This window comes from Athene noctua, chromosome 5 (genome assembly GCF_965140245.1).
Source record: "Athene noctua chromosome 5, bAthNoc1.hap1.1, whole genome shotgun sequence".
NCBI lineage: Eukaryota > Metazoa > Chordata > Aves > Strigiformes > Strigidae > Athene > Athene noctua.
In genome coordinates, this window is record NC_134041.1 from 3,599,630 (window position 1) to 3,627,247 (window position 27,618).

At 50.0% G+C, this 27,618-nt stretch overlaps 1 protein-coding gene across 13 annotated transcripts in view; it reads left to right on the forward strand.

Annotated features, from left to right (window-relative positions):
• The window catches only part of KANK4 (KN motif and ankyrin repeat domains 4), a 37,135-nt gene that overhangs the window by 4,975 nt on the left and 4,542 nt on the right, over positions 1–27,618 (forward strand). For 2 of the 13 annotated variants that reach the window (XM_074906074.1, XM_074906073.1), the window contains exons 4-12: positions 249–380; positions 1,826–2,030; positions 6,763–7,198; positions 19,225–19,307; positions 20,663–22,612; positions 23,577–23,688; positions 25,104–25,334; positions 25,932–26,019; positions 26,421–26,640. In XM_074906074.1, coding sequence (XP_074762175.1) covers positions 19,292–19,307; positions 20,663–22,612; positions 23,577–23,688; positions 25,104–25,334; positions 25,932–26,019; positions 26,421–26,640 — 2,617 coding nt within the window. In that variant the 5' untranslated portion in view covers positions 249–380; positions 1,826–2,030; positions 6,763–7,198; positions 19,225–19,291. Of the gene's footprint in view, positions 1–248; positions 381–1,825; positions 2,031–6,538; positions 6,573–6,644; positions 7,199–8,356; positions 8,534–17,846; positions 17,938–19,224; positions 19,308–20,662; positions 22,613–23,576; positions 23,689–25,103; positions 25,335–25,931; positions 26,020–26,420; positions 26,641–27,618 lie in introns of those variants that run through there. The other 11 variants (XM_074906077.1, XM_074906080.1, XM_074906079.1 and 8 more) reach the window with 11 other exon arrangements.

Sequence of the window (27,618 nt, forward strand, 5' to 3'; positions counted from 1 at the left end):
TTCCCCAGAGATGGGATTTCTGGACTCTTGAAGGAAGTCTCCAGTACAGAGCACTAAACCCTGCAGGAAAAAACCTCCACAACCTCTAGCTGTTGCTGAATCACATAAATTATAGCAGCTTCTAAACCCTGCAGCCATATCAAGCGATAGGCCTATAAATCTGTCGGGGTGCCCATATTGTCAGAATTATTCTGGGAATTTCGTGAACATTGTGCAAATCGTACACAGACAATGTGCTCTTTCAACAGGCTCAGATCAACCAGGGACCTCCACGCAGGAAGGGCTGCAGCCTACGCTGGGCTCCCCCCTGTTCACATTAGCAAAACTTATTTTGTGCCTCAGGAATATGATACTCAGTCAAATGTCCTACGGTAGGAAAGGTAAGAAACCATTGACAGAAATAAAAATGCTTAATATAAAATGTCAAGACAGGACTGGCTTCAGGTAGAAGGAATAGAAATGAATATTTAGGCCTCTTATTGTTTGTTGAGCCACGCTTTGTGCAAGCTCTGCCCCCTTTCACAACCAGAAACACAGGAACAAATTGTCTGACTCACTTTACTACACTGGAAAGAAAATCTGGCTTTTCCCACAGCAAACAGCCTGGGACTGTCACAAACCCTGAACTATTCCTGCTTGACGAGCTACATCTGGTTTCAGAGGATCTCAGATCATTTCATAGCCCGTTTTTAACGTCGATACTGTTGTGTCGGTGGACGTGGGAACAATTTGGCCACTGTGGAACTACAGTCCCTTTGAGAGTGGTACCTCTCCGGGGCTTGGCCGGGTTTCTAGCAACTCAACGGATCAATTTGTGCGATTTAACATCAGAGTGAGGGGGTGAGGCAGCAGCAGAGGCACTGTCTCATATCAGGGTTGGGATCTTCTTGCTAACGTGGATCGCAGAGCATTTTCATGGGACAACCCAGAGGAGGAGAGCACCTGGGAGGGAGTCAGGGACTTACTCCAGCTCCAGTCTCTGCCATGTAAAACCTAGCCCAAAATCTAAGCCTGTGTGGCCGGTTTTTGTCTAAAAAACTTTAGATTAGACCTCCTTAAAGGTGCAGACTTTCAGAAAAGCAGGGAATAAAATAGAAATTACTGCAGTTCTATAAACTCCATGGTAAAGCCTGCAATGAGCTCCCTTTTATTTCAGCTTCCAAAAGGCAAACAACAGCTTGGAGGCCCAAGCCCCAAACCGTGAGCTTGTCAGTGCACAAACCATGATGTTCTCCTCCGTGCCGGAGAGTTTATTGGTTTTGAGATCGAGATGTATAGCTCCTGATACCACAGGCAGTATGCAGCCTTAGCCCTCATTTATCTCTCTCTTAGGAGAAGACACAGTTGGGTGTGATCTATGAACTTCCTAGAGCTACACATGTATCTGTTATACCTAAGAAAATAACAATAATTACACCCACAATGTAAAGATAAAGCAGATTAGTTCATAACAATCTAAACGTGTGGTTCTGTACACTGAAAATCTGCCAAAGGCAAGATGGTTCTGCAGCTGGGTCTGAAACAGAACATTTATCCTCAAATCTCTTTGAAAGCTGAGTTCTGTACTGCAGAAAAAAGTGATGTTCTATAAGTGGTCCCATTGCCTCATTAGGGGTGTTTTCCCCACCTTTTGCCTGTTTATGTGTATTTTTTTTTTTACAACTCGCAGCCTGCTGCTCTGTTTAATACAACATACGGATCCACAGCTTCGCCGGTAGCAGAGGCAGTGCAGTTTTCCATTATGGGCTCGAATTCAAATGAGAAGCCAGGTGCTATATTGCAAGCCATAATAAAAATAAAAATCTCTCCCCATCTCTGTTCTTAGGTCGGAATAACATCTCACAGAGCTGTAACTCACTCCTGGAAGCGGAGACGGGAGGAAACACAACGTGTGCCTTCTTGCACCATCTGCTGGTGGCATCTCCACTGACAGACGCACCTAGAACAGATTTTATCATTCCTCTCAAACCTGGAGGCATATGTCCACAGCTAGAGACATGAGATCACCGTTATAAAGATTCAAGATTCAGGTGAGGGCTTGTTTTTTTTTTTAAAAAAAATCAAACTACAAACAGTCGGTTCTTCATAGCAGAGCCATTTCTGCCAGTTTTTTTAGGAATTATGTAGCAAGGCCTCTGTGACCCCAACATAGCCACATCAAGAAGGGAACTGCAGAGCCTTTTGTGTCTCTGCAGGGCAGGACAGACCTGCCTCCCCCAGCTGCTGCTGGAGTCAGCAGGAGCCAGAGCACCCAAAGAAAAGGCTGTGGTCAAGTGTCTCATCACCCTCCGGGCAAAACCTTTGGTGCAGACGGGTCTGTGCAGGCCCCGTGGCAGCGCTGTGCTGGGTCTTGTCCCCATCACAGAGCCATTCCCTCCCAAACTGCTGAACTCCCTGCTGGAAACTCTCAGTTGAAGAGTGGGATCCAGTGATCAGGTTCCTTGCCCATCCCAGGGACTTAATATATATTAAAATTAAACACAGTGCTTTGTAACTGTCAAAGACATCATAATGTGAGTGAAGTGAATGAATCACTCCGGTAAAAGCAAAACTTTATTAAAGCATTTATGATGTTAAGGAATATAGGAAGAGGTTGGTGCCTCCTTCTGCCCCATCCCCTAGTCCAAGAAGGGGCTGTAAGTGGGTCACAAGAGGGTGGTGTCAAAATGTGCAGGCTGCAGTCAGTCTGCAGAGTTCACAGCTCCAAGGAGACACATTAAATGTTTTTAAAGTAACACTTTTGTCCATGGGAGCCTTGCGAAGCCAAAGGATCATGTTTCGCCCTTCAGCCTAGAGGATGGAGCTGCAGGAGTCTGGGGAAATACTCTTCTCTAGGTGCAGCTTATTGGGAGTATTACAGATAAATAATCTCTGAGCACTAAACCACTATTAAAGCACAGAAACTCCTGGCATGGTTGGTCAGTGTGAATTAGTCAGACCGTTGCTTGGACCAGAGTGACAGAGCCTGTATGACTAAAAATCCAGAAAACCAAAGCTAAGGCAGAGAACAGCTGAGTATCTTTCTGGTTTGTGTTCTCGCTCCTACAAAGAGCTTCGTGACAGTAAGCCCAGGGTCATGAACACACACACACACACACACACACACGCCTGCTCCCTGGGTAGCTGTCACACAGGGCACACCAGCCTGTGCTGCTGCCCAGCTGGGTGAGGACGTGCAGGGTCCAGCCTGCACCATGGCACCCTTCTTCACCCAGAAATCAGAGCTGCAGCTCATCACCCGTCAGTCCTTTATTGCTTTCCTCTAAAATCAGAATATTCCATGTTCCTGGCATGTGGTAAAAGCCAGCACCCTAGACACTGAGGCAAGGTGCTGGATGAAGGCACTCGTGTCTTTATGGTGACTTTGGGTTGCTTTCAGTAAGCGTGACAAGGAAAGAGCTAGCTAAATCCATGTTCTGCATAGTGTATTGTTTCTTCTACCCTCTTTTTAGTGCAGAAAAACATGAAACACAATCCCACCCTAATAGATAAGCAGTAGTCAGAGACTGTGATGACTGAGAAAAAAACAGGAACAGAAAATACAGCAGTAAAAGTAGATTTATGGAAAAATTATAATTGTACTTTACGAGATATATGTTTAACTGCAATAAGAATTTCCTTTTCTTTAGGTAGATTTGGGGGTCTATAAATGGCTGGCTGGATTCCAGCTATGGCCACAGCAGTGCCGACTGCCCTGTAAGCACTATCATTTCTTGTTTATGCTTGCAAAGACATAGCAATTTCTTTTAGGCAACACAACTGTAGCAAATTGATTTGAGGCAAGCTCACATGGTTTGATGGGAACATTGCAGAAGTGATCCATGTGTTATAAGAACATGAAGCACTTTCTTTCCATACCTATTTGGGGTCACTGGATGTGCCCAGGACAGGATGAGGCTGGCAGCTTTTGAATGAGCACGAGGTTGGTTCCTGGAGGCTGTATCTTCTCCTCCTCCACACAGAGGTCACATCTACCCTCCACATTTTTTCCTGCCTGCATCCAGCTGGTTGGGGTGCACAGGGAAGCACAAATGCTTGGTTTGGTGTCTGAAAGGGTTAGGGAAACCTTTCAGGTGCTTTAAAGTATTGTGATAATCATGGCACAGGCCATAAAATCTTCCCAAATTGAGCTACTTCATTAGGCTGATGAAGCCTTTTGACCCATTCGTGCTACTGACCCAGAAGCGAGCGTGGAAGGCCATAGCCATGCCAGCCACGTGCGGGTGGATGGGGCAGGATTTTAGCATTCGTAGACCATACAAGGCAGCTCCTGTGAGCACAGCAAAGGGGGAGCAGTTTGCAAAGAGTCTACCAAAATGGATGTTGGCACAGGCATAACATCGTCTAGAACAATAGTGATTTTGTACTGCGTTTCCAAAAGGACTCGATCGCATCAGCCCCCAGCCCTGTCGCTGCAGGGTCTGAACAGGACATTGACTTTGTCTTGCTCCCAGCACAGGGCAGCAGCCTCACCCCCCTCCTGTCTGTCTGTGTGGGGGAGCTCAGGGAGAAACCCCACGACAGAGCAGGCAAGGGCAGCGTCTCTGGGAGGAAATAATCCCCCCACCCGAGGGAAACCTGCTTCCCCAGGGAGTACTTTCAGCATCTAAACCACCAGCCACCCTCAGAGGGGTTACAGCCAACTGGTCTCTGCCTTAAGAAACACAGAAAAGTTAAATCAGGTGGTAAAAGACTGCGGGGAACCACATTTTTCTTTTCACCTCATATCCACCTTTGAAAATTAGACTGCTTTAAACTTGAACTGGTGGCAGCCCTTGGGCAGGGCTGACCTCTTGCCGTGGAATTTCACCTAGTAATTTCTGCGGCAGGAAGAAATCCTCTGAGCGGGCTGTCTGGCTTCAGAAGTAAATTTAAGTGCCTGTGGCTTGACAAATAAACATTCTGAAAACGCTTAATGACTCACAACCTCGCCTAAGAATAGCTGAACTTTGTAAGACCGAAATACATAACGGAGAATACGGCCTCTGACACTGCCCGAGCGTGGAGCTGAAGGAAACGGTGGGAGAAGGGGAGCCACAGCCATCTTGGGCGGCTTCAACCATCGTGTGCGATAGCCACCTTGGAGGTCTCCTCCACAAATTCACCTAATCTGTTTTTAAACAATTTATCGTGATTCATTTATACGCACAGCAAAGTACTCCTCGTTTATCCTGATTGTTTGAAAGCGCTGTTAATCTCTTGGATTAAATAGGGAGTCACAGAAGTTTTATGCATATACACGTTACACTTCTGAGCACCTAACATGGCATAGAAGAGAAACTCTTTGTCTTCAAGTTATCGAGCAAGTAAAACCTCAGTGGCTGAAAAGGGGAACTGATTTTGATTCCGTTCACTCAAAAACGGGGTTTTTGGTGGCTGTTGCTTGCTTTTCTGGGGCACACTTGCAGAAGCTGTGCTGTGAACTGTCACCGCTTCTTACCCCACCCCACGCACACTTCTCAGTGCTTTAATCTAAGCCCAGGGAAAACAGAACAAAACACAAGTTCAGCTGAATGTCTGTGACCACAAGAGCTTCCTGTAGGTGCCCAAAGTTTCTGTTGCAAAAGCTGCCTCGTTGTCTTTAAGGCTCTGGGATCCTCATGGCTTTGAGGATGAGCCTAAGGAGCAAGTGGTGGTTTAACTGCACCATCCCAGGAGCAGCAGAAGTGCTGTGCCTTGAAGGCCACAACTGCCCAGCAAAGTAGGTTTGTTGTTTTGGAACAGGAGAAAAAAATAATGTAGGAGTCATCTCCCGCCTCCGCTAGCCAGTGATGCCAGAAAAAAAAAAAATCTGATATCATGGGCCCTGTCTTTTGGGCCCTGCCAAGATAACCTGAGCAGCAGGGACAGGGGTTGTCCTCGTGGCGTGAAGACACACTTTTCCCTCCATTCTTTGATCTGTTGTTAAAATCATCAGGAAATATCTTCCTCTCGTTCAGCACCCAAGCCCCTCCCGTGGAGCAGACCCAGCTGGGCACCAGAGCCCCAGTCACTCCCGAGCTGGGTAAAGGGAGATTTTATCCCTCCATGTTTTACCAGGAGCCTGGGCACTGTGGGGAGGTCTGAGAGACCAGAGCCCAACCCTCAGATACTCTCCGATGATGGGGGATCCCCCGGGGCTGAGCCCGCACCCCGGGGCACCCACTTCAGACCCCCACACTCCCACGGTCGGAGCCCCCTCGCCCCGGCCACCCACAGACCCACCCAAGCTGGGGGCTTTGGCAACCACTCTGCCCAGAAGTGTTTTTCAGCCTGGAAATGAAAACCCAAGAGGTGGAAATTTCAGTGTCGGCGGGACCATGGGAGCCTAAAAACACTGCTCTTGATTTACAGCATTTCCCACCCAGATTTGAAAGGTGTTTGTGCTCCTCTCGAAGGAAGGGGGAATCACAGCGGGCCTCATTTGTCCCCGGAGGATGCTGAGTTCATAGCCCAGATGGAGCCCACGCAGCTGCCCCCAGCACGACTGGAGCCACCGCTCTCCCACGCTCCAGAGCAGCTGGGAACAGGGCTGGGCTTTGCCTCCGTGGCTCAAGGCAAACGAAATCAAAAGCTTCACCTAAAAGTTGAAGGTATTATTGCAGGTCACTAAACTACTGATTTCTGCTTGGGCCCAGAGTCTAGAAAAAAAAAAAAAAAGCCATTACAGCAACTTGCTGCGAGTCGGTAGATGATGAGCATGTAAATCACGCGCGGTAAGGCACACGGGGAGGCTTAAAACCCCAAATTCTGACTGCATTTTCTTTACGTTTTCACATTAAGGTACGAGGGATCGATGTAAACGGGACCGTGTTGAACGGCTGAGCTGGAGAACAGCTGGAGCAAATACACGACAAGTTCTGCAGCCACAGCCCATCCCCGCAGATTTTTTCCCCATTCCGCTGCTCTTGATCCGCATCTGTGCAAACAGGATGAGCTAGAAAAGTATAAATAAAGCATTAAAGAGAAGGAGCCAGCACAATGCCGCAGTCAGAAGAAAAGAAAGAAAAGAAAAACAACACACACACCAAAAAAAAAAAAAAAAAAAAGAAGGATTTCTGGCCTCCCACGGCAGCCGCTCCTTCTGGCTCCCGCTGACCCTCCCGCAGCCCATCCCCGCTGCCTCGGGCCCCCGCCCCGCCCCGCCCCGCCGCGCCGCGTCCCCGGGCGGAGGCAGCGGGGCCGCCGGTACCGCCGCGCCGCGCTCCGCCGGCCCCAGGTAACGGCCGGGGGGTAACGGGGAGGGGACGGGGGGGGAAGCACCCGGGGAGGGGTCCGGCCCGCGGCGGGGGCAGCGGATCCCGGGAGCTGGGAGGCGGGGGTAAAGCGGGGGGGGACGGGGACACACTGCCTTCCCCCCCCCCCGGGCATTGCTCCGCGGGGCGCTCCGGGAGGTGGTCGCGGGGTGCGGCGGGGGTGCCTGGGGGGTGCTGGGAGGGTGGTTGGGGGGTGCGGTGGTGGATGGTCGGGGGGTGCTTCAGGAGTGCGCTGGAGGATGCTCTGGGGGTGCCTCAAAGGGGGGCCCAGGGGTGCGCTGGAGGATGCTCCCGAGTGCTGAGGGGTGCTCCAGTGTGTGCTCCGGGGGTGCCGAGGGGACACCTGGGATGTGTCCCCTCGGTCCCCTGGCTGAAGGGTGCTCCCGGGGGCGCTCAGGGCGCCTGCCCCTCCAGTGGCTGCCTGGGAGCAGCAGCAGCCCTGAATCGCCCGGGGCAGAAGTGCTGCCAGGGCACCCCTGGGTGCGGGACGGGGGCACGGAGCGCGGCTGGGCAGCGGGGAGGGGGCAGGAAGGCTCCGAGCCCCGGCGGTGCCCCCAGATGTGACGGTGTGAGGGCTGGGCAGGGCCCCGGCCCCAGGCACCGCAGCGGAAGGCACCGGGCTCCCAGAGCAGCCGGAGTTGCCTCGAGTCTCAAAACCCTCCCCAGCGGTGCGAGTGCGGCTCAGGCGAACCCAGCCCAGCCTCCACGGCTCAGCATGGTCGCCGGCGCCTGCCTCCAGCCTCTCCCCGCTTCCTCGCCGGCTCCCCAGCCATCCTGACACAGAAACTCTTGGCGCCGTAACTCATTGCTGTCTCTAGCGAGGTTTGTGCTCCGGTTCCCGCAGCCTCGTGTCTCTCAGGGCTCGGCCGCAGGTCTGGTCCGGCCAGGCTGAGCTCCAGATTTCTGCATCTTTAGAGGGGCCAAGAGCGGGGCCGCTCCAGCAGCACGTTTGGCAGCGAGCGGAGGGACGGGCAGTGCCTCTCCCTCGCAGGCAGCATCGCCTTTCCGCGGCAGCGGCCGCTGCCAGGGCAGTTCTGAGCAGCCCAACTCTGCCGGGACCAGGCGTGCCCTGTGCAAGCACTTTCGTCAGCTCCTGGAGTTCATCTTGGGATTTCTCGCAGGCCTAAAGCAAAGATGTGCCAGGCCCTGACTCTGCTGCGGGAGAAATCAGAGTGTGAACAGGGAGCTGCTGCACTGGTGTAGACCATTGCCTGAGGTCTGTGGAGAAGAGGCTGGGTGGTCCCTGAGAAGATGGTGATGGCAGAAAGTGGGTTGAATAATCTCAACTGCAAATCCAAGTAAGTTCAGGACAGAGGAATTCCACTCTGGATGATCTGGGTCCAATGTTCTCCAGCCAGAGATGGAAGCAGGACTGTACTGTGCAGGGTTATCTCATTTTCCTCACAGCTATGGGATGTGACACCGCCGGGAAGGGTTTCCTTTGTTCAGAGGCTAAACCAGAAATGAAGTATTTCAGCTGCGTCGCCCAAATGAAGGTGGTGAGCACCCAAAAACATTGCACATGCAGGGTAAGGATAGTGACAGCAGCGAAGGGCAGAGAGAAGGGGAGCACTGTAAAAAATAGCAGCATTTGCCTTCGTACCCATTTTGTAGTCTTCCCAGTGTTTTGTGTTTGATTTAGGATGGACTAAATGGAAAAAGCTGGTCTCTTAAATGATTCCCGAAACAGTAAATGAGAGGAGGGAGCCTATAACCTCAGGTTTATGATTGATTATTTGTTGCTTTGACTGTGATATTTCAAAAATAAATGTATCTGCTGAAATGGCAGCCAGCCTGGTGAACAGCAACCTGGCTGGGGAATCTGTGGTTGAGGAGGGATAAGTTAATGGATTCATTAAAATAGTCCTGAAACTGGAAGATAAGATGAGGGGGAAGCCTGTTGCTGCTGTGGGCTCAGTCAGTCTTCCAGTTCAGTTTCCAAACTACTTGTGAATAGGAAAACCAGGGTGATGTTTGGCTCCTTTCTGGAAGGTCTGGTTACGGAGGAGGTTTTGTCTCCCAAGTCCAGAAATCATCCCCCTCGTGCAGTGCTCAGGCTGTCTCGTTCTTGCAGGAGCCATCCAATTTGGTGTCACAAAGCCTCCCTTCATCCTCAGCTAACCAAAATAACTCTCCCCACATTTATGCGCTGCCGAGCAGGAGTGAGACATTGCTTCCCGTCAGTGTGTCCCTCGGCACGGGCACATTTCAGGAGGGAGAGGTTTGGTCTCAAAACATCCGTCACATCTGGAGCAGTTTTGAGATTCTGTGAGATGACTGGCCTTAGATGAATACAAGCTCATTCACAAGCTTGTTGCCAATTTGGGTCCCTCCCCCTGCGGTTTTACAGCCACCAAATATTTTGAAAGTAGCATTTTTATCAGCGAGTGTTAACGCATCGAATCTTGTGTCTTTTCAAGAAAGCTTTGGGAGCAGCACCAGGGATGAACATGGCCCCATTTGTTAAAGTAAAAAAAGAATCATAGAATGGTTTGGGTTGGAAGGGACCTTAAAGATCTTTTAGTCCCACCCCTCTGCCCCGTGCAGGGCCACCTTCCACCAGCCCAGGTTGCCCAAAGCCCCGTCCAACCTGGCCTTGAACCCTTCCAGGGAGGGGGCAGCCACAGCTTCTCTGGGCAGCCTGGGCCAGGGCCTCACCCCCCTCACAGGGGAGAATTTCTTCCTTATAGCTCATCTAAATCTGCCCTCTTGCAGCTTAAAGCCATTACCCCTTGTCCTATCACTTGTATGCCCTTATAAATACAGAAAGTTACTGTATTTTCCATTTGGTGCCCCACATGACAGAGGTTATGTGACTCTGCCTTGCTCAAGAGCAGCGAGATGCAGATTTTGGTCAATAAAGCCCTGACTCTGGCTCAGGGGTGTGAAGGAGCTGGTAGCTCAGGGCAGAAATCCTTGACCGTGCACATTTGCACGCTGACAGTGCTCAGGAGAGTGGTGGGGTGGAACTGGCTGCAGAGAGCTTCTTCTTCAGCCCTATTTATTTTAGACCTCGATGGAATTCATGTTTTTGGCGTTGTGCCTCAGGAAGCCTCAACTCCTGCCCATCCCAGGGTTTAAACAGCACATGAAAAAGAAGTTATTGTCATTATTATTACAGTAATATACTGCCAAAATGGAGAATTTAGTGGAGTCAGAAACATGAAATACCGTGAAAAACCCACCCACATGCAGAGGATCCCATCTTCCAAGTGTGATTACCTTAAATTCATCACTGCAGCCAGTTCCTCTGTGCATCAGGGCTGAAAGTGAATCTCAGTGCAAGTGAGAAAGGTGAAAATACACCAGCAACCTGCAGCCTGAACTTGGTCAAAAAACTGGAGGAAAGTCCCCGTTTCCTAAACCTTCCCCATAACCTGGGTGAGTGGGTGGGAAATGTGGCTGCAGGGCTCCCAGGTCTTGATATCCACGTGGAAATCACCAGCAGAGGAGGAAGGCAGCATGTCCATCCCCTCTGCAGTCCCGATAAATGTGGAGAGTGGTTTCAGGTGGCTTGAAAAAGAAGTGTTCCTGTTTGAAGAGGCTTTTAAACCTGTCATGAGTGTGATAAATCTGAGTCTTGTTGGCTCACGCCAGAATTCGGTATAAAATGGCCCCGTCTTTCCGAGGGGAACTGCAGCAGTTGCCCAGGGAAGAGGAGAAAAACAGGCATGCAGAGAATAGGGCTTTCCTAAAGGCACCTCAGAGTCCCACTTCCAGCAGAAGAGGACCCATGTTGATGGTGGGACCCTTACCGGGGTCAGACAGGACAGACACCGGATCACCAGTCGGCCTTCACAACTGCACAAATGCACTTTTTGGTGATTTCTCCGGCTGGTGGGTTTAGGAAGCCCTGTTTGTGAGTCAGGGTGAGTTCCAATTCCACAAACTCTAGTGTTTCATCTCTCAGTGAGCACCAAGGGGATTGGACATGGCACAACACATTTCTTCCCAGCGCTGCCCCATCCATCTCATGTCTCAGCAAGCAGCCGAGCAAGATCAAGGTGGATGAACCTTTCCCAACAAGCAGGACCACCTTGGTTTGATGGTTCATCCTCCACAACCCCCTTCTGAAAACATTTAAAGGATCCTGGTTTTCCTTAGGAAACGGAGACATTTCCAGCCCAGCTTGGGCCAAAGGTCGGGATCTCAAGTGGGATGAGTGCGGGAGCCCCAAGGATGCACCAAGCTCTGGCCAAACCAAGGACAACCCTGTGGTCATAAAGTTGCCACCAGCTTGTTTGACCACATGGAAATTATTCAGTAACATGGGAGCAAAGCTTGACCTGTCCCAGGATCAAGAAGATGGAAAACAGCAGCTTGAAAGAGACCAGAAGCCAAATGAGGGCTTCATTGGTTCTCCCCCCTGCCCCCCCCCCCCCCCAACCTGTGGGTTTGAGGCAAAAAGAGTAAACATTAGAAACGAGACATTGCAGATTTTTTTCTGCCTTCTGACTGTGGAGTGCCTTAGATTCATGGCTTCGAGTGGTTTTTCTGATCGCCTGGCTCAGGGAAAGGAGACTTTAGGGAAAACGCCGCAGTTTTCAAGGCACAGGATAAAATAATGAGAATCGACCAAAGCTTTTATAAGACCATGGCTGGAATGAGTTGAAGGTCAGTTGGAAAAGAGGTTATCAGAGGAGGGGATGAATGTGATCGTTTTCCTCTCCTGGTGAGCCATAAAAGAGGGTAAGAGTTTGGATATCTGATATGTCCAGGTCTCGTCCTGACCTGTCTCTAATGGAAATGCTGGCAGGAAGCTCACGGCATTTATTAAACAGCAATAAGCAGCTTTAATAAAATCAGTATCTGTACAACTTTATTACTGCCATTTGAAAAGATGCCCGAAATGGCTGTTTAAGTACCGCTGGCTGCCGAGGGTTGCACACACGCTGAAAGCGGTTGTCTTCTTTATCAAGTGGTGCTGGGTTAATTATTCAGATTTTTCATGAGCCTGCCGCTCTCTCAAACGCCAGTGAGGCTCCGCACGCCTCCAGGATGTTTTCCATGCGAGCAGCCCCCGGCTCCAGCCCCTTCCATTGCTTTGTGAGTGCGATTTTGCAGAGAGGGTGATGGCTGGCAGAGGGTGGGAGGCCAGCCTGACCCTTTCCATCCATGCAGCCACAAGCTGATGGGTTGCAGAGGGAGCTTGTCCCTCTCAAGCACTCACAAACAGCTTCCAGCTCCCAGCTCTCCTCTCGAGAAGCCCCAGACTGGCAGCAGCCAAGGAAGCTTCAGCTTTGGGTGTGATACAGTGCTGGGGCCGGCGCTCAGGGTACTCATGGTCATAAGCCACATGCCGAAGCCATCCGCTGGCCCCGGGACCGAGGGTGAATTTTAAGTAGGCATCTGAACTACGCGGCATTTTGTTTTCAGAGCGGTTAAAGATTTATATCCCTTTTCTTGTCATACTTTTTTACCTGCCGCCTCCACCATCTTCACTCTCCCCATACAACGACTGGTTTTGCATCCCCAAATCTGGTCCTGCTCCGCTTCTGCGCGTGTGGTCGGGTGACCCTAGCGCAGGGTGCACGCCGGGCTGGGATGGATCCAGCTTGCCAGCTCGCCTTTCTGAATGCTGATGGGTTTATAGCCGCGGGCTCCCTGGACCTCAAACATCATCTGGTCTCCCCACTTTAACTTTGGGGTCTGCTCAGCTGTTTTCTGCCCCCCGACAGGCAGCACGGACCAGCCCAGCATGTGCCCGCAGCCCACACCAGGTCCGAGGGATGCGGCGGGGCGCAGGGCCGCTGGCAGCGATGGTTGCACGATGCCAAATGCACCCAGGAAGGCAACTGATGGGCTCCCGGGGTGCAAATCTGTTGCAGCAGAAACTCTGTTTGCTCTAACTTTGGAGAACCTCATGACAACTTCTTGCCATGCAAACCGGGACTTTAAAGTACTTTTATTTACTTATTTATTTATTTAATCCCACAAACTTCAATCTTCTTTTCAAACTTTTTTTTTTTCCTTGTGGAAGGGAACTCCTTCCCGTGCCTGTGCCAGCCAGCAGCTGATCACAGCCCACTGCCGCACCACGGTGATCCCACCCGTGTGGATGTCCCCAGCAGACTGGAAATGGGTTATTTTTCTTCCTTTGCAGTGAAAACAGAATTGAAAAATCTGTACAACAAATATTCCCCGAGAGGCTATATTTATTCCTGGTATGTCCACTTGCAATAATAGCTGGGCTGGCGGTTGTGCAATCCAGCAGACCGCCTGGATGGAGCAGGTTTGGGTGTAACCCTTTGGGTACCGAGGGCAAGCTCTGTCCGTGCAGGTCTGTGCGGTGGAGGGGAGCAGCAGCTGAAGCCCAAACCTGCCCTCCTGCAGTTATTTTGCTTGGGGAGGGGAAGGAGAGCAGCGGCTTTGTCCCTCAGCTCTGTGAGCACCCAAGAAGGCAGCGGTGGCCATGGCAGGGATGGGCAGGGACCAACGGGATGGCTTTCAAGCCATTTCGTGGCTGGCTGTCTCCTGTCATGCAGGGGAGCAGCCTGCAGCGCAAAATCCCCCCTGACAGCTGGTCTATACCGTAAAGCAGCAGCAATTTTAGGCCATGACCTTGATCCTCACACATGTGGGACGATCTGGGGCCGTGCCCAGGTGAAACCCTTCCCCGTGTCCCACCCTGCACCCGCTCCGTTGGGCGAAGCTATCAAAAGCCAGTCATAAATCCAGCAGGCACCAACCCATAATTAATTAATTAGCATGTTTGGGCTTCATTCATAGCTTCTGGTTAAAATCTTATTTAAGGGGAGACAGACCTGAAGAAAACCTTCTTCAGGCCCGTTGGGATTAAATCTGGGAAAAACTGTAGGTCTGATGTGTGTAATTGCAATATGGAAATGCTCCAAATAAAGGCTTCCTGCTGGGTCTTCCCAGTGGGAAAACTAAACAATTCTTTCAGGCTTACTTTAAAATCAGTGCCATATAGAAGTATGTATATTTTTCTGTCGCGCTGCTTTGTATAGAGAACCCAAGCAACAAACCCCTACGAACGTGCTCAGGAAAGATGCGCAAGCGTAACTAAACCAGAAGAATGTGACAGAAAATATTTGGAGTAAATATTGAATAAGCCAACGTGCTCTTAAATTCGTTTTGAACCCTGAGCTCAGTAATTGCTTGTGAAAGCAGAAAGCTGTCAACATGGAGTCACAGCCCTGCGTGGTGTGGGATGCTGGAGCCGCGTGGGAAAGGCGGCATTTAACCGGCTGCTGAAATCAGGGGGTTATTTTTCATTCCTCGGCTAAGAAGTTAACCCATCCGTGCCTTGGGTAGCGCTAGCAAGGACAAACTGCTGCTGTTTCTCTCCGTGTCCCGGCTATATCGCTTTTTGCCAAGGCAAAACTTTTTGCTTTTCTTCAAACTTAATCTGTGCCAGCAGCTCTGTTCTGCAGACAGAGAGTCATGAAATGTGGTTTTTCTTGCTAACATGAGCATTTTGATTGCGCTGCTGGTTAAGCGATGGGGAAGGTGCTGGCGCTGCTCCGTGATGCGAGTCCTTGGTGAAAGCCCCCAGCAGAGCCCCTGGCTCCCGGTGGGATGCCTCTGCTTTTCAGGATTTTTTTTTTTTTTTCCCCAGCCCTGGAAGAGGTTCACAGCCTGGCTGCAGGGAGCCAGGCAGCGTCTGAACCCTTCTGCCTTTGCAAGCCTGAAGTTGTTACAAGTTCAGTGCAGAGACTGAAGGTTTTATTTCCCCTGGTGTCAGCCTCGGGGTGCAGCCATCTGGGATGCCTGACAGTGGAGGGGCTTGGGATGGGTGCTCTGCCCATCACCACACCTGATGCCACAAATACTCTGCCCAAAAATCACCCCGCGTCTGCTCTGCGAGCTGTCCCCTGCCTGCAGTTTGAAGTTTGCATTGTTAACGCCGCTGCGAAAGGCTGGAGCATTTTCTCTGGAGAGTCCCACTGGCACCCACAGGAGCCTGGGGGCTGCCCATCCCTCCTCGCAGCGGCCAGAGCTCGGCACGGAGGGTCCGGCATCCCCCGCCCGTGCTGCCGTTACGCACAGCCGCCTTCCCGCCGTCCCCGGCCTGGCCAGCATCTCCTGGGGACAGCGGGTGGATGGGCGTGACGTGAGGGGCCACAGCTGCGGGGAGAAGGGTAAAGGGCCGAGGGGCTGCTTCTGCTCCACGCGTGGGAACGGGGCTTCGGCAGGATTAATTCCGGACGTCGAGACCTTCTGCGGCTCCTACTACAGATGCTGCCTTTTAATCGCGGCGGCCGCTTGCGTTTCCTCGGGAGAGGTGCTCAGCAGAATAACTAATGCCTTCAGCCTGGGAGGGTGCAGCATGCGGAGGGCGAGCTCCGGCTGCAGCCTGCAGCATCAGGTATAATGAGAACCGTGTCGTTAATAATTGACTGTCTTTTCAATAATCGGTCCTGATAGGGGAGGCAGCCCGGTGACAGCCTAAGCAGCGCTTAGCGTTTTGTGTTTTATGGAAGAGATAACTACGCTGTGAAAAGTAACTCATTACATACAGCGGGCTTGAACTGTCCTCGGAAAGGTCATACGAGAGCGATGGGCTGCTTTGTTAGAAAATGAATGTGCTGCTTTTTTTTTTTTAAAAAAAAAAAAACAAACTTGTATTTGCTTTCTGAGCAAGGTCACTGCTCAGCTGACCAACTTTTTAACAACTGTAAAAGACATGTTTGCTGCTCCGAACCCTTCGCTGCTGACTCTCGGCACGGGAAAAGATGCTTTCGAGGGGGGCAAGTGCTTCTGTTCCTCCATGGGCTTGTAGGTGGGATCTTGAGAAGGTAACACAACAAGATGCTTTTATGATGATAGTTTCTCCTTTCACCATGAAGTGCTAAAGCCATTGCTGCAGTGCAGGAGAACACCACAGGCAGAGCTCAAAAAAAATGTTGTGTTACAGCTAATGAGACTGTGCTAACATGCTGCTCAGCAGGGATGAATTATCTTCTTATTTATAGGCACGGGGTTAAATGTTTCCAATTTAAAATTGCTAGCAAAATGCTTTGGGAGAATGAAATTCATATTATTTGTCTTTGTGGTTGAGTTAATTTGTTCTTTAAATCTTCTGGGGTGTAATGGTGCTTTCCTTTCTGTTGGCTGTGGTGGATGGGGGAGCAGGCGGGCACTTACGTTGCCTGGCAAGTGGGACAGAGTAAAAGAGGGGTTAAATGTGACAGTAAAGAGCCAGTGTTTGAGGCAGGGCTAGTTAAAAAGACAGTACATTGTCCCTGCAAATGGGCTGCCCCAGGGAATAAAACCACTTCACTCTGTGCTGTTGCCTTCTCACATATTTGGCTTCTTGATTTCCATTTCTGTGTATATTTATTCCTGCCTTGAGAAAAGCAACGTAGTTCAAATCTGGATTAATCTTCCTCACAGCCTTTCTGTGTCATAAAGGTAAAAATCAGTGATGCTGTGCACGTGGTGATGTCACCTGCCTGGAGAGGAAAATAAGTGTTCTTTAATTTTATTCAGCAGAGGAAAACTCATCAAATATAGAACCCAACAGAGGGTCAGCGTAACAGGTGGTAGCAGGATGGAGACCCACCTAAAAGCACTGCCCTGCCCCAAATTGTGGGCCAGACACTGGCCGTATGGGTATGCTGCTTCTGGCTGATTACTTAGTTTTTAATCTTATTTTTATTAGGGACGGGCATTGGAAAGCAACTGTAGGATCCAAGGAGCCACAGTTCCTGGCTCAAAGCCATCCACCCTGCACCTGAGCTGCTTGGGGGGGGGACAGGAGAACATCAGCAAGCTGGTAGGGTACATTCAGCATCCTTTTACGAGGTGATCTTGAAGTAGATTAGTCAAAAGAGAAAAGTCTTAGTATCAACTTGGGCTGCAGAGTTGGGACCCAGCCAGCTCATAAATGAACCGATTAGATGTAATTATCTAGATATTAAAAAGCATCCTATTCACTGGCTTTTCCCCCTCTTCTAAATATATGACCTAGAAGAATGAAGTGTAGCTGGTTGGACTGTAGCTGGGATCTGTAAGTGCTCCGTAATTGACTGTAATCTGGAAAATTAAAAAAAAAAATTTTTTGAGAAAGAGGTTAGTGTTCGCTTTGGCACATGCTGTTTATTGGCAGGAGGAGACAGAAGAAATTTCCCTTTATAGAAGTGCAGTTAATTGGAGAGCACGTCAGGAGGCCGCTGGTCAAGGTGTTTCAGCAGCTCACGTGGTGGTGTGCGGGCATCAGCTGTCCGGCCGCACGAGCATCAAGGTGGTACCAACCCTGGAGGCACTTTTGAGAGTTTTGATGTTCTTGGGTCGAGACCCTCCAAACTTTCCATCAGGGCTATAAATTGACAGTAAACTTGTCTACCTGAACGACAGAACTAATCGTTTCTTTAAAAGGTTTTGGTCTTTTAAGGTATCTGTCCTACGATAATGATACAGCTGGAATTGGCTTTGTTTTCCTGCTGGTCTTTGTTGTAGCTAAAACACATCATGTCAGTGCTTCTAGAAGAGAATAACAGCAAAACTGCTATACTCTGTATATCCTTATCTGTGCTGCATATCCAGTTATCTTGCCAGTGCTACAAGAAGAAAGATGAATTGTACAATGCAAAAATAATTGTCTGAGAAAAAGAGAATTTAGAAACTGCAGAGTGGAGAAGACCAACAAGATGGAGCTTTTCTTGAGATGGTGAATGAACCAGAGGTCTCCAGAGATGGTTCTGCTGGTGGATGCTGCAGGAGAAAAAATAGAAAGGTGAACAAGACTGGTGGTGCTGTATAAGTATGGTGCCAGGTGAAGAGAGGGGTAAAGGTTGGCTGGAGTCTGTTGGTAGTGAGCTCTGGAAGCTTGGTCAGGTGCTAAACCCTTCACTTAGGCAAAATCTATAAGCAGAAAAGCAGTTCTGACTCTGTTGATTTGATCAGTGAGATGAATGTGAACTGGATTGTGGAATAAATAGTCCTGGCCACGTCCCCAGGTGCCTGGGGCTGGCTCAGTGTAGGCTTTGTGCTCCTTGGTCCTACCCCTGAAAATCTTGCATAGCTCAGGGATGTGCTGGAGAAGCAGGGATGGTCTTTCACGCTGCTGTGGGACCAGGAACCAAATTAGATGCTTGAAGGAAAATCCTAAACAAGTGACCTACTCTCCAAGAAACCCCCATTTTTTTTCCCCCTGTAATAGGAATTAAAAAGACAGACCTTCTCAATCTGAGAAGTGTCGCCCTTCTCATGCAAGTCAGGAAGCCTCCTCCAACTGCCTCAACCTCCTTCACCTTGGCTGCCTATTCCCTGCATTTTTCTAAAGGGCGTGGAGGAGAGAACCTTCACCCAGGACCTTTCCTGGCTGTCCCCAGCCTTAATCTCTCGCGCTCCAGGAGGGTCTCGCCCACGTCCGCATGATTGGAGAGAGCTGGAGGGCAAAGCAGGCCAGGCTGGATGTGAAGTTCATGATACAGGCTGTGGTAGATCTCCACCAGAAGATCTTCCCCTGATATGAAAGCAATTTGTATTTTAGCACAATTCGGTGAAGGTTCTTTATAACAGTATGGACTTACTCTGAAATAATGGGTCTTGTTTGAAGAAGATTTAACATAAATTTTTAACCTTTGGTTACTATGCATTAAAAAAAAAGAAAGGTGACAAGCCAGTCACTTCTGTATACAGTTTCTATCTCTTGCTGCTTTCAGAGATGTTACGTTATGTTTGATATATCCCATTTACAGGAGTCAATGAAGAGTCCCTTGGGCCATCTATCTCAAGCCCAACAGAAGTTATCCTCGATGTCTGTCTTTCCTCATTTGCAGTCAAAACCATCTGTAATGCAGGGGATGTTTTGTAAGAACCAGCTACCTGGGATGTATTTCTGAAGCATGAGTTGTTAAGGAGCTATTGATTTAAGCAGCTTGAAAGTGCTTAGCAGACGCAGTCGGGCTGCAGAATATGGGGGGGTGGCCTGTGAAGAGGTGTAAGGCTTTAAGGGGAGATTAAGTTCAAATGACTGAGCTTTTTTTTAAATTAAAAGTATCTGTTTCTTTTTTTCAAGGGTGAAGCAGCTCATCTGCCCTAGCTTGTCAGAGGATGTTTAACTGACGGCCTGCTTAGACCACACCATGGAGAAGACGGATGGTATGGGGGCTATGGGATGTTCGTTGCTCATTTGTTTCTCGGAAAAAAAAAAAAACAACCAACCAACCCCTGAAGTAATTTCCTTACCAGAAATACTGTAAATAACCTGTTTTCTGGAGGGCCAGCAGAGGAAAAACGCATCATTCATGTATTATGCAGACTTCCTAAACCACAACAAAAACATGGTGACAGCTCTGAGTTCAGCCCGTATTTGTCCTCCCGTCCTCTGCGGCGCATAGGCAGGACAGATCCCCCTGCTCCCACTGACTGGGCTTTGCTCTCGGGCGGTGTTACCCTACGTCAGGTTTTCCCTCTGTCGTCTCTCTGACTTTCACGTGCTGCTCCCCATCAGAAAAGTGGCTGCTGCACCAGGATGGAGACAAAGGGAGCAGCCATGAAACCTGCTTTCTCCTGGTCGAGCTGCTCCTCCTTGTCCTCACAGAGCACAGCTTGTTTGCTCCGAGGCGCAAAGCAGCCCAAACCACTGTGGTTTCAGGGACTCGCTGCATAAAGAAAAACAAGCAACGATGCAGGGGTTTAACTATTTAGACCCTCAAGCCCAAAATGGGGCTGGGGGGAGGCTGTGATCTGACTCTATGAAGTTGTATTAAACCGGGAGCCTCGGGCTGTGCTGCTGGAGCCACTTGCCTGCGATGGCTGGGTGGGCAAACACACCGTCACGCATTTCGTGGCGATTTCCCTCAATTAAAAGCTGTTCTCGGTGCCCTGCAGCCGGTCACCTTGGGAGGCACGTGTTTTGCATGGATGTGGCTGTGTGAAGCAGCCCCGGCTGGTGCTGTCTGGGTACGGCCTCCGCCCGTTGCTGTATTCATCATTTTCAAGCCATAATTTGTGACCTGCTGTTTTCTGATGAAATGATGCAATGATTTTCTTGCTTGGCGTGCACAGCACTACTTAGGCCCCTGAAAAGTTCAAACCAAACCAAAAGCTTTGAAAAATGTAGTTGTCATAGATTGGTTTCACCTTCTGTTTCTGAGCTGGATTTATTGTACATCGGGCAGCTTTTTATACTTACGGAGACACGTAGCTCTGCCTGCAAAACCTGCTGTTTGCTTAATTGCCAATTAGAGCCATGATTTCAGCAAACTTTCTGCTTCCTCAGTGCAACAATTACCCGATTCACCTCTGGAAAACCGGATTGGACCTTTGCATGTGTTACTGTGTCTGTGCAGCTTCACCATAAGCCTCCATGATGACGATCTGCAGCTCCCCCCATCTGCCTGAAACTGAGATGAAAAAAAGCAGTAACATTTGCCCCTCGCTCTAAACATATTTTTCGTTAATTGTTTTGTTGTCTTCGAAATTCAATCGTCTCTTTTTTTGGGTTGTTTCAGCAGATGGCCAGTCACCCAAACCCGACAGGGAGAGGGAGCAGCCCCGCAGCCTCCCCTACTCCGTGGAGACGCCGTACGGCTTTCACTTGGACTTGGACTTCCTGAAGTACGTAGATGACATCGAGAAAGGAAACACCATCAGAAGGGTTCACATCCATCGGAAAGCCAAGCAACCAAAATTCAGCACCCTGCCCCGAAACTTCAGCCTACCCGAGAACGGCTCCCGGGGATGCACGGCTGCTCCCAGCAAGAGCTGGACGGCGACCTGCTCCTTCCCCCAGCGAAAAGCATCCCTGGGGGCAGAGGAGCCCCCCTGGCCCCTCCTGGCCAGCGAGTCACCCTTTCCCGTGGCCGATGAGCCGAGTTACCGGAGAAAAGCACTTCTGGCGGAGACGTGGCGGCAGGCGGAGCTGGGGCGGCAGGAGGGTGAGCTCCGGGGGCGGCCGCAGCTGCTGCGAGCTTCCAGCATGCCCGCTGCCCTGCCTCCCGGCCAGCCCCCGCCCGGGGACGGGAGGGTGCCCTCGCCCCTCCGGCCACCTCCCCAGCACGGCCACGATCAGAGCGGCTCCGAAAACACGTTTCGCCCCGTGCCACGTTCGCCAGGTTCTGACAACGTGTTAAATCTTCCCCCTCGGGGGACGAGCTTGGAGCAAGATGTGTCCTTGGGACAGAAGGAACATCCCGGCGGAGGTGGCCCAGGGCTGGTGCAGATGCAGCCGCTGCGGCAGAGCCAGCAGCTGCAGCTGCAGGTGGTGGTGGAGAGCAGAGGCGAGGAGGGTGATGCCGCCGATGCCAGCGGTCACTCTGCCTTGGCCGGGGGTGAACCAGCCTCGCCGGCTGCCCTCCAGCTTGCAGAGGAGAACACGAACCCTGGGGAAAGGGAGTTAAATGTGAGTGAAATCGCTGCGAACGTGCTGAAGAAAGCTGAGGAGGGGAGTGTCCAGGCTGGAGAGAGCAAGGAGAGCTGTGGTCCTCAGCCTCGTGATGCTGGAGAGCCCGGCGGGGTTGCCGCGCTGAAGCAGCAGATCGCTGCTCTGGAGGAGCAGCTGGGCAAGAAGAAGGAAGAGCTTGAGCAGATCAGGGCAGTGCTGGAGCAGCAGGATCATGAGATCAAGGAGAAGGAGAAAAGCATTAAGTTACTGGCCAGCTCCAAAGCTCAGCTGGAAGAGAAGCTGTGTCAGGAAAACACTGAAGAGGCCAAGTTGCCGTCCAGGCGCAGCGGGGGGGCTTTGCAGTGCTATGATGCTGCGGTGAACACCGACCTCTCGCAGGTCACCGGGGCCAGGCAAGCCCACGATAAAGGCATCAACGTAAATATCCCAATCCCCACCAAATCCATAGGATGCAGTGTCTGGAGAGCAGACGATGTGAACGCGCAGGCGATGGAGCTGGGTGCTCGGAGAGACCAGGGACTGGCAGATGCTCACACCGGTGTCAGTGGAGAGGGACCGGGACATTTTGGTGAAGCAAACATGGAGGCTGGACTTCACGCACCGTGCTTCACCCAGCTGAAGATTGACGAGCACCTCAGCGATGACAATCAAAATCACAGGAATAACTATGACACCCAGAGTCTCGCTGCTCACGCGGTGACTGCAGAAAGCTATCGAGGAACGAGAATTGGCTCAAAAGCGGGTGAAAACGAGGCAGACTTTGGCAAAGATAAACCTCAAGATGGGCTGGAAGAGGAAGGTCCCCCTGACCACGAGGATCTCCCTGCTGTTGACCCCATCGGCCAATATGTAAAAAAAATCCAGGAGCTTCTCCAGGAGCAGTGGCTGTGTTTGGAACATGGCTACCCCGAGTTAGCCAGCGCTATTAAGCAGCCGGCCTCCAAGCTCAGCTCCATTCAGAACCAATTAGTTAATTCTTTAAACTCGTTGCTGTCTGCCTACTCTACACAAGGGCCCGTGGATAAGGAGAATTCGAACACACACTATCAACAGTTGGGTAAATAATATTGGCATAGGTTTCAACGTGTCTGGGCCAGATCTCTTCCCATTTATTCAAGTGTTAAGCAGGGGTGATACAGTGGTATAATTAGTACAAGTCAGATCAGAAATAGTCCCTCCTAAATATGTATGAGAAAAGCAAGTCTCTGCACATCATAATCTATGTGATCTTAAATAAAAAAAAAGGAAACAAAACCATGTAGGAGCTGGTAAAGCTGTGGCTTAGTTATACACAGCATCAGCTTCCAAAAGTAGCCGTACTTGTGGCTATTCCATCCAATATCCGTATTTATTAATTGGATTGGACATCTCAATTTGCAAGAATATGGGACTCATGCTCATCTGGGGTAAATCACCATGGAGTTCACCAGAACCAAACCAATTCAAGCTAAGTGAGCAACTAGGCTGGGAAAAGACCTGTCCCCACTCACAGCTGTTCATCCAAAATAATTTTAGCTTATATGAAGATGAGAATCCAAAACTGAAGGCTGCCTGTTCACTGTCGGAGAGGGCGGGGGGCGGGCCTTGCAAATAGATAAGTGACCTATTACTTATAAGCAATACATAGTGAGACTGTTCAAAGTCCGATGGAAAGACTCATCCATGTAGTATTATAGAAGATCTAAGTAGGAAATTTCCAATACTTTACTAATGAAAAAATAAAAAGAGAACATTATTACAGAAGAGAAAACTATGTATATTCATAGGACACATATATAATTCCCAGTCACTTCCTTTATATTCCCAGTCACTTGGAGACCTTTGAGACCCATATTGTAAATGTGGAAGGGCAGGGTCAGGTTGTGGCCAGGTGCATCTGTAGTTTTGCAAGAAGAAGAATCACCTAAGATGAAGTAAGATGCTTACAGTTACAATTTGTAGTTTGTTGCTAGAGATTGGGAATAATAATTGATAATTATGGCACATCTGCTTAATTAATCTGTGATTTTGTATTTTACTAGAAACCTCTCCAACCACAAGTCTTAAATCTATCATGAAAAAGAAAGGTTATGGTTTCCATGCAGGAGGCAATGGGACCAAAAAGAATCTTCAGTTTGTTGGGGTAAATGGTGGGTAAGCATCCATTCAGAAGATAAAACTGACTTTTAACATGTGATGTCCTCTGTATGGCTGAAGAAGTCATTCTTTTTTTTTTTTTTTCCCCCTCTAAACCTCTTGATTAAAAGGCCATTTGAAATGGAGCCTCTTTTCTCCCTTCTTTAATCCAGCACTGATAACCTGTAAGTAACCCTGTAGAAAAGATGTTTTCAGAGCAGCGAGGGACACTCTGAGAACTGACACTCTCTGCACACCCATCTTGTGGGGCTTCATCCAAAACCCAGTTGGGTCCACGGTGGGACCAAACCCACCAAAACCGCTAACTTTGGTGGGTTTTGGAGGAGGTCAGCATTGCCTGGGTGGGCACACTGCCACTAACCTGCCTCCACTCTTCAGTGACACCCCACAAAAGTTGGTTCAGGGACTGAGAAAAGACTATTTCAGTGAATAAGTAATTACGTCGTGGTGAAGGAGACCCATATTTTAGGTTGTCCTCCAACACCCAGTTCCCTGCAATATCTAGCACTCTTTGGCCTTGGAACTAACTAGATACAACAACATGTGCCGTAGATGCATCTCTAAGAGCAACACTGGCACATCTCTACCAAGGAATACATGTGCTGGCATGAGAAGGCAGGGCACGTTTCACAGTCCCTTCGCTGTGCAAACAGCTATGTGTGCAAGTTTGGGTGCTGGTTTCTGCTGACACATTCACTTCTCCGACTTCCCAGCTCGATGGCTACTGCTGTTGGGTTCGTCAGGTGTTACTCTTGTTGTGTAGAGCTACTTCTACCAACAGTCGTTGAAATGGGTACAACTTGTAGCAAGTAGAGGAATCTCCACTAGTTTGTGAAAACTTTTGGGATCCCTCAGCGTGAAATGTTTTGTCTCATGGAAGATATTACTGTTACTAATACTTTTGGACAACCAGAAGAGAGGTATCTCTAGCAGGGCTGCTCGAATGGTGGACTCAGGTCCGTGCTGGAGCTGCAGACATATTTTTTTGCCTAGTGGTGCTCAAGGTTGTCGACGTGCTGCCTGTCCCACCTTGCCACAGGGTCTGTGTTTCTCGCGGCTCCCCGTCAGCGTGCCAGCAGCTCCCAGCAGGGAGGCAGCACGCAGCCCTTGTCTGGCCACGCTGGGGCTTGTGCGATGGACATCCCTCCCAACCAACTGAGTAGTCCCTGAAGTAACCTTGCCTGCTGCTAATTAACTGCTTCTGTCACTCTCCTGCTGGCTTAAGAAGCCAAAAAAAAAAAAAAAAAAAGACTAACCCCAAGTTTGGCTGTGGCTCTAACCTTTTAACTTGTGTATCACTCTGGGCTTCATCCAAGGCCCATTGGAGTCCGTGGGTGTCTTCCATGAGTCTTGGTCAAGCCCTGTGGTTGCGGATGGGGAAGGAGTGAATAACATGTGGTGTCCTCAAATAGCTACGAAACGACTTCAAGCGAAGACACAAGTTGTGAAGACAGCCCATCCGACGGGGACGCAGAGAGCGAGACGGAAACGCCAGCCCATGATTTGGAGTCCACGCAGGAGGAAGCTAGAAGTGAAAGTGAGGGGGCTTCACTGGGGACCTCCTCGTGGGAGACACATCAGGACGATGACCTGCAGGAGCCGTCAGCAGAAGCAGAAGCTTGCACGCAGCACGAGGCTGACAGGTAACCAGAAAACCAGGCAGGGATCCTGCTGTCCGTTTTTTTTTCTGCAGCCACAGGATGCACCATGCTCATTCAGTCACTCCTACAGGGCTGGGGTTGGGCCTTCATCTGCTTGGTGAGAGACAGCTGCTGACCTCTGTAGACATGGGAAAAGGCTTTAAAGAGCTAAATATTTTTTGAGTTACTACAGAATCCAATGGGGATTGATTCAGGCCCTACACTTGACTGTGGAAAAGACAGTGAGTCATATTAGGTGAGAATTAGCTCATTTCTCCCCTCACATGTAAAGTTTCTCAGTAAAGTTCTTTGCAGATTCAGAAATAAGATTTTTTTTTTTTTTTTTCTACTTTAAGGATTCTTGTAACAGATGAAGCTGACCCTACACATCAGGGACTCTGGACTTAAAAAGTTATCTAAGTGTTTAACTTTGTACCTAAAAATCTATGTCAAGTCAATGGGACAACTTATGTCCATAAAGTTAAGCACTTGAATAAGTGTTTAATGTATTCTGATCTAAACTGCATGTTCTCCTTCCTGCTTCAATACCTCCTGCAAGTTCTGTCCCATGATGGATTTACAAAAGCATTTTCCCTTTAGATGCAAACCCTCTGAAGATTTCCTTGCCGACTGCCAGCTACTCAGCAAGCACCTCTCAGAAATCGGGACCACAAGCGACAAGCATCTGGTACAGATATTTTTCAGTCTCATTTCAGACGTGGTTCCTGTTCTCTGTTACGTTTAATGGATAAGAGTATCCTGACGGCACGTTGCAGACCATGCCATGAACAGCATTGTGAGGAGAGGGGGACGAGATGACCTGAGTCAGTTTTAGAATAGCCAAAAAGAAAGGAAAAGGGAAAAAAAAAAAGAAAGAAGATGAAGGCTTTCTGAGCTTACTCATTCAAGCTACCACAGGAAATTCCTTTCCCCCTTAAGTTACAGCAGTAATCCCAAAAACCACAAGCTAAATACCGACTGGGTGATGCCAGAGCACAGGACGAAGTGGCATGGGGTGAGGAGCCAGGGCAGCAGCTGGTTTGCAGGATGACTGCCCCGGGAATAACGGGGGGACCTTGGTGTTTGCAGCAGCATGTCCTGAGCACCGTCTGCCAGGAGTGGTTCCGGGTGTCGAGCCGCAAGTCTTCCAGCCCGGAGGTGGTCGCAGCGTATCTCAAGGCGCTGGGGGCCATCCAGCCCCAGCTCCTGGAGATGGTGGTGAACCTGGCCGACAGGAACGGCAACACGGCTCTTCACTACAGCATTTCCCACTCCAACTTCCAGATTGCAAAGCTCCTGCTAGACACAGGTAGGAACAGCTGCTCTGCTCAGCCATGGCTTTTGTTGGGTGTGGGTGTGGAAGTTACTTTAGGTCGCTTTTGCCAGTGGGGCATGTTCCCACAGGGGATGACCATGGTGTGCAGAGCCAGGCCATGGGCATCCATCAACAGTCCCAGACGTGGCAAACAGTGAATGATCCAGGGTCCTCCCAGGGAGTTCAGTCAGGAGCAGAAGGAGATGGGACAGGGGTAGGGCTGGGGACCAACTACAACCTACGTGCAAGGGAGCCATCCAGTAGACAAACATGGGGCCAAGGTCCATCCAGGAGACAAATGTGGGGCCAAGGTCTGTCCAAGGGATAAGCATGGTGCCAAGGTCCACCCCATGGTTGATCTGAAGACCAGTATCCTCCCCCATAGCCTGGCCCTGGGCCTGTGGGTGTGGGCGGGGCTCCTCAGGGACATTAAGGCTCATTTGTGCCCTCAGGGCCCTGATGCATCTTGAGGGCTCCGCAATCTGACTTTGGGGACGGCTCATAGTCCCTGTGGCCAAGAGGTGCCTCTCCTGTCCTCAGTCCAGGTGCAATGTGGTGAGTCCCCAAGCTTCCTGTAGCGGCAAATGCCACATCATGGCTTGGAGCAGGAGGATCAGATGCCTGAGAGTGTAACAAACCCCCCAGTGCCTCAGAAAAACTCCCATGTTAAACTATTGAACTTTCAGCTCATGTTGCAAAGAAAAAAAAAAAAATCTCAGCTGAGCTTGTACAGGGGAAAAATGCACGCGTGCTCCAAAAGAATAAAGGGACTTTGGTCTTTTCTCATGGGCCAGACAATCTGTTAAATGTTAGGGAAATGGCAGATTATCATACACATCTATAACCCGATTGTTGCCGCACAGGGAGCCGCAGCGGTTTGTCCCCTTCTGTGGCTGAGTGCCCAAGGCTGCTGGGTCCCCAGGGCAAGGCTGGACCCGAGCCCTCGCCCCTTAGACACAGCTTGTTCCTCAG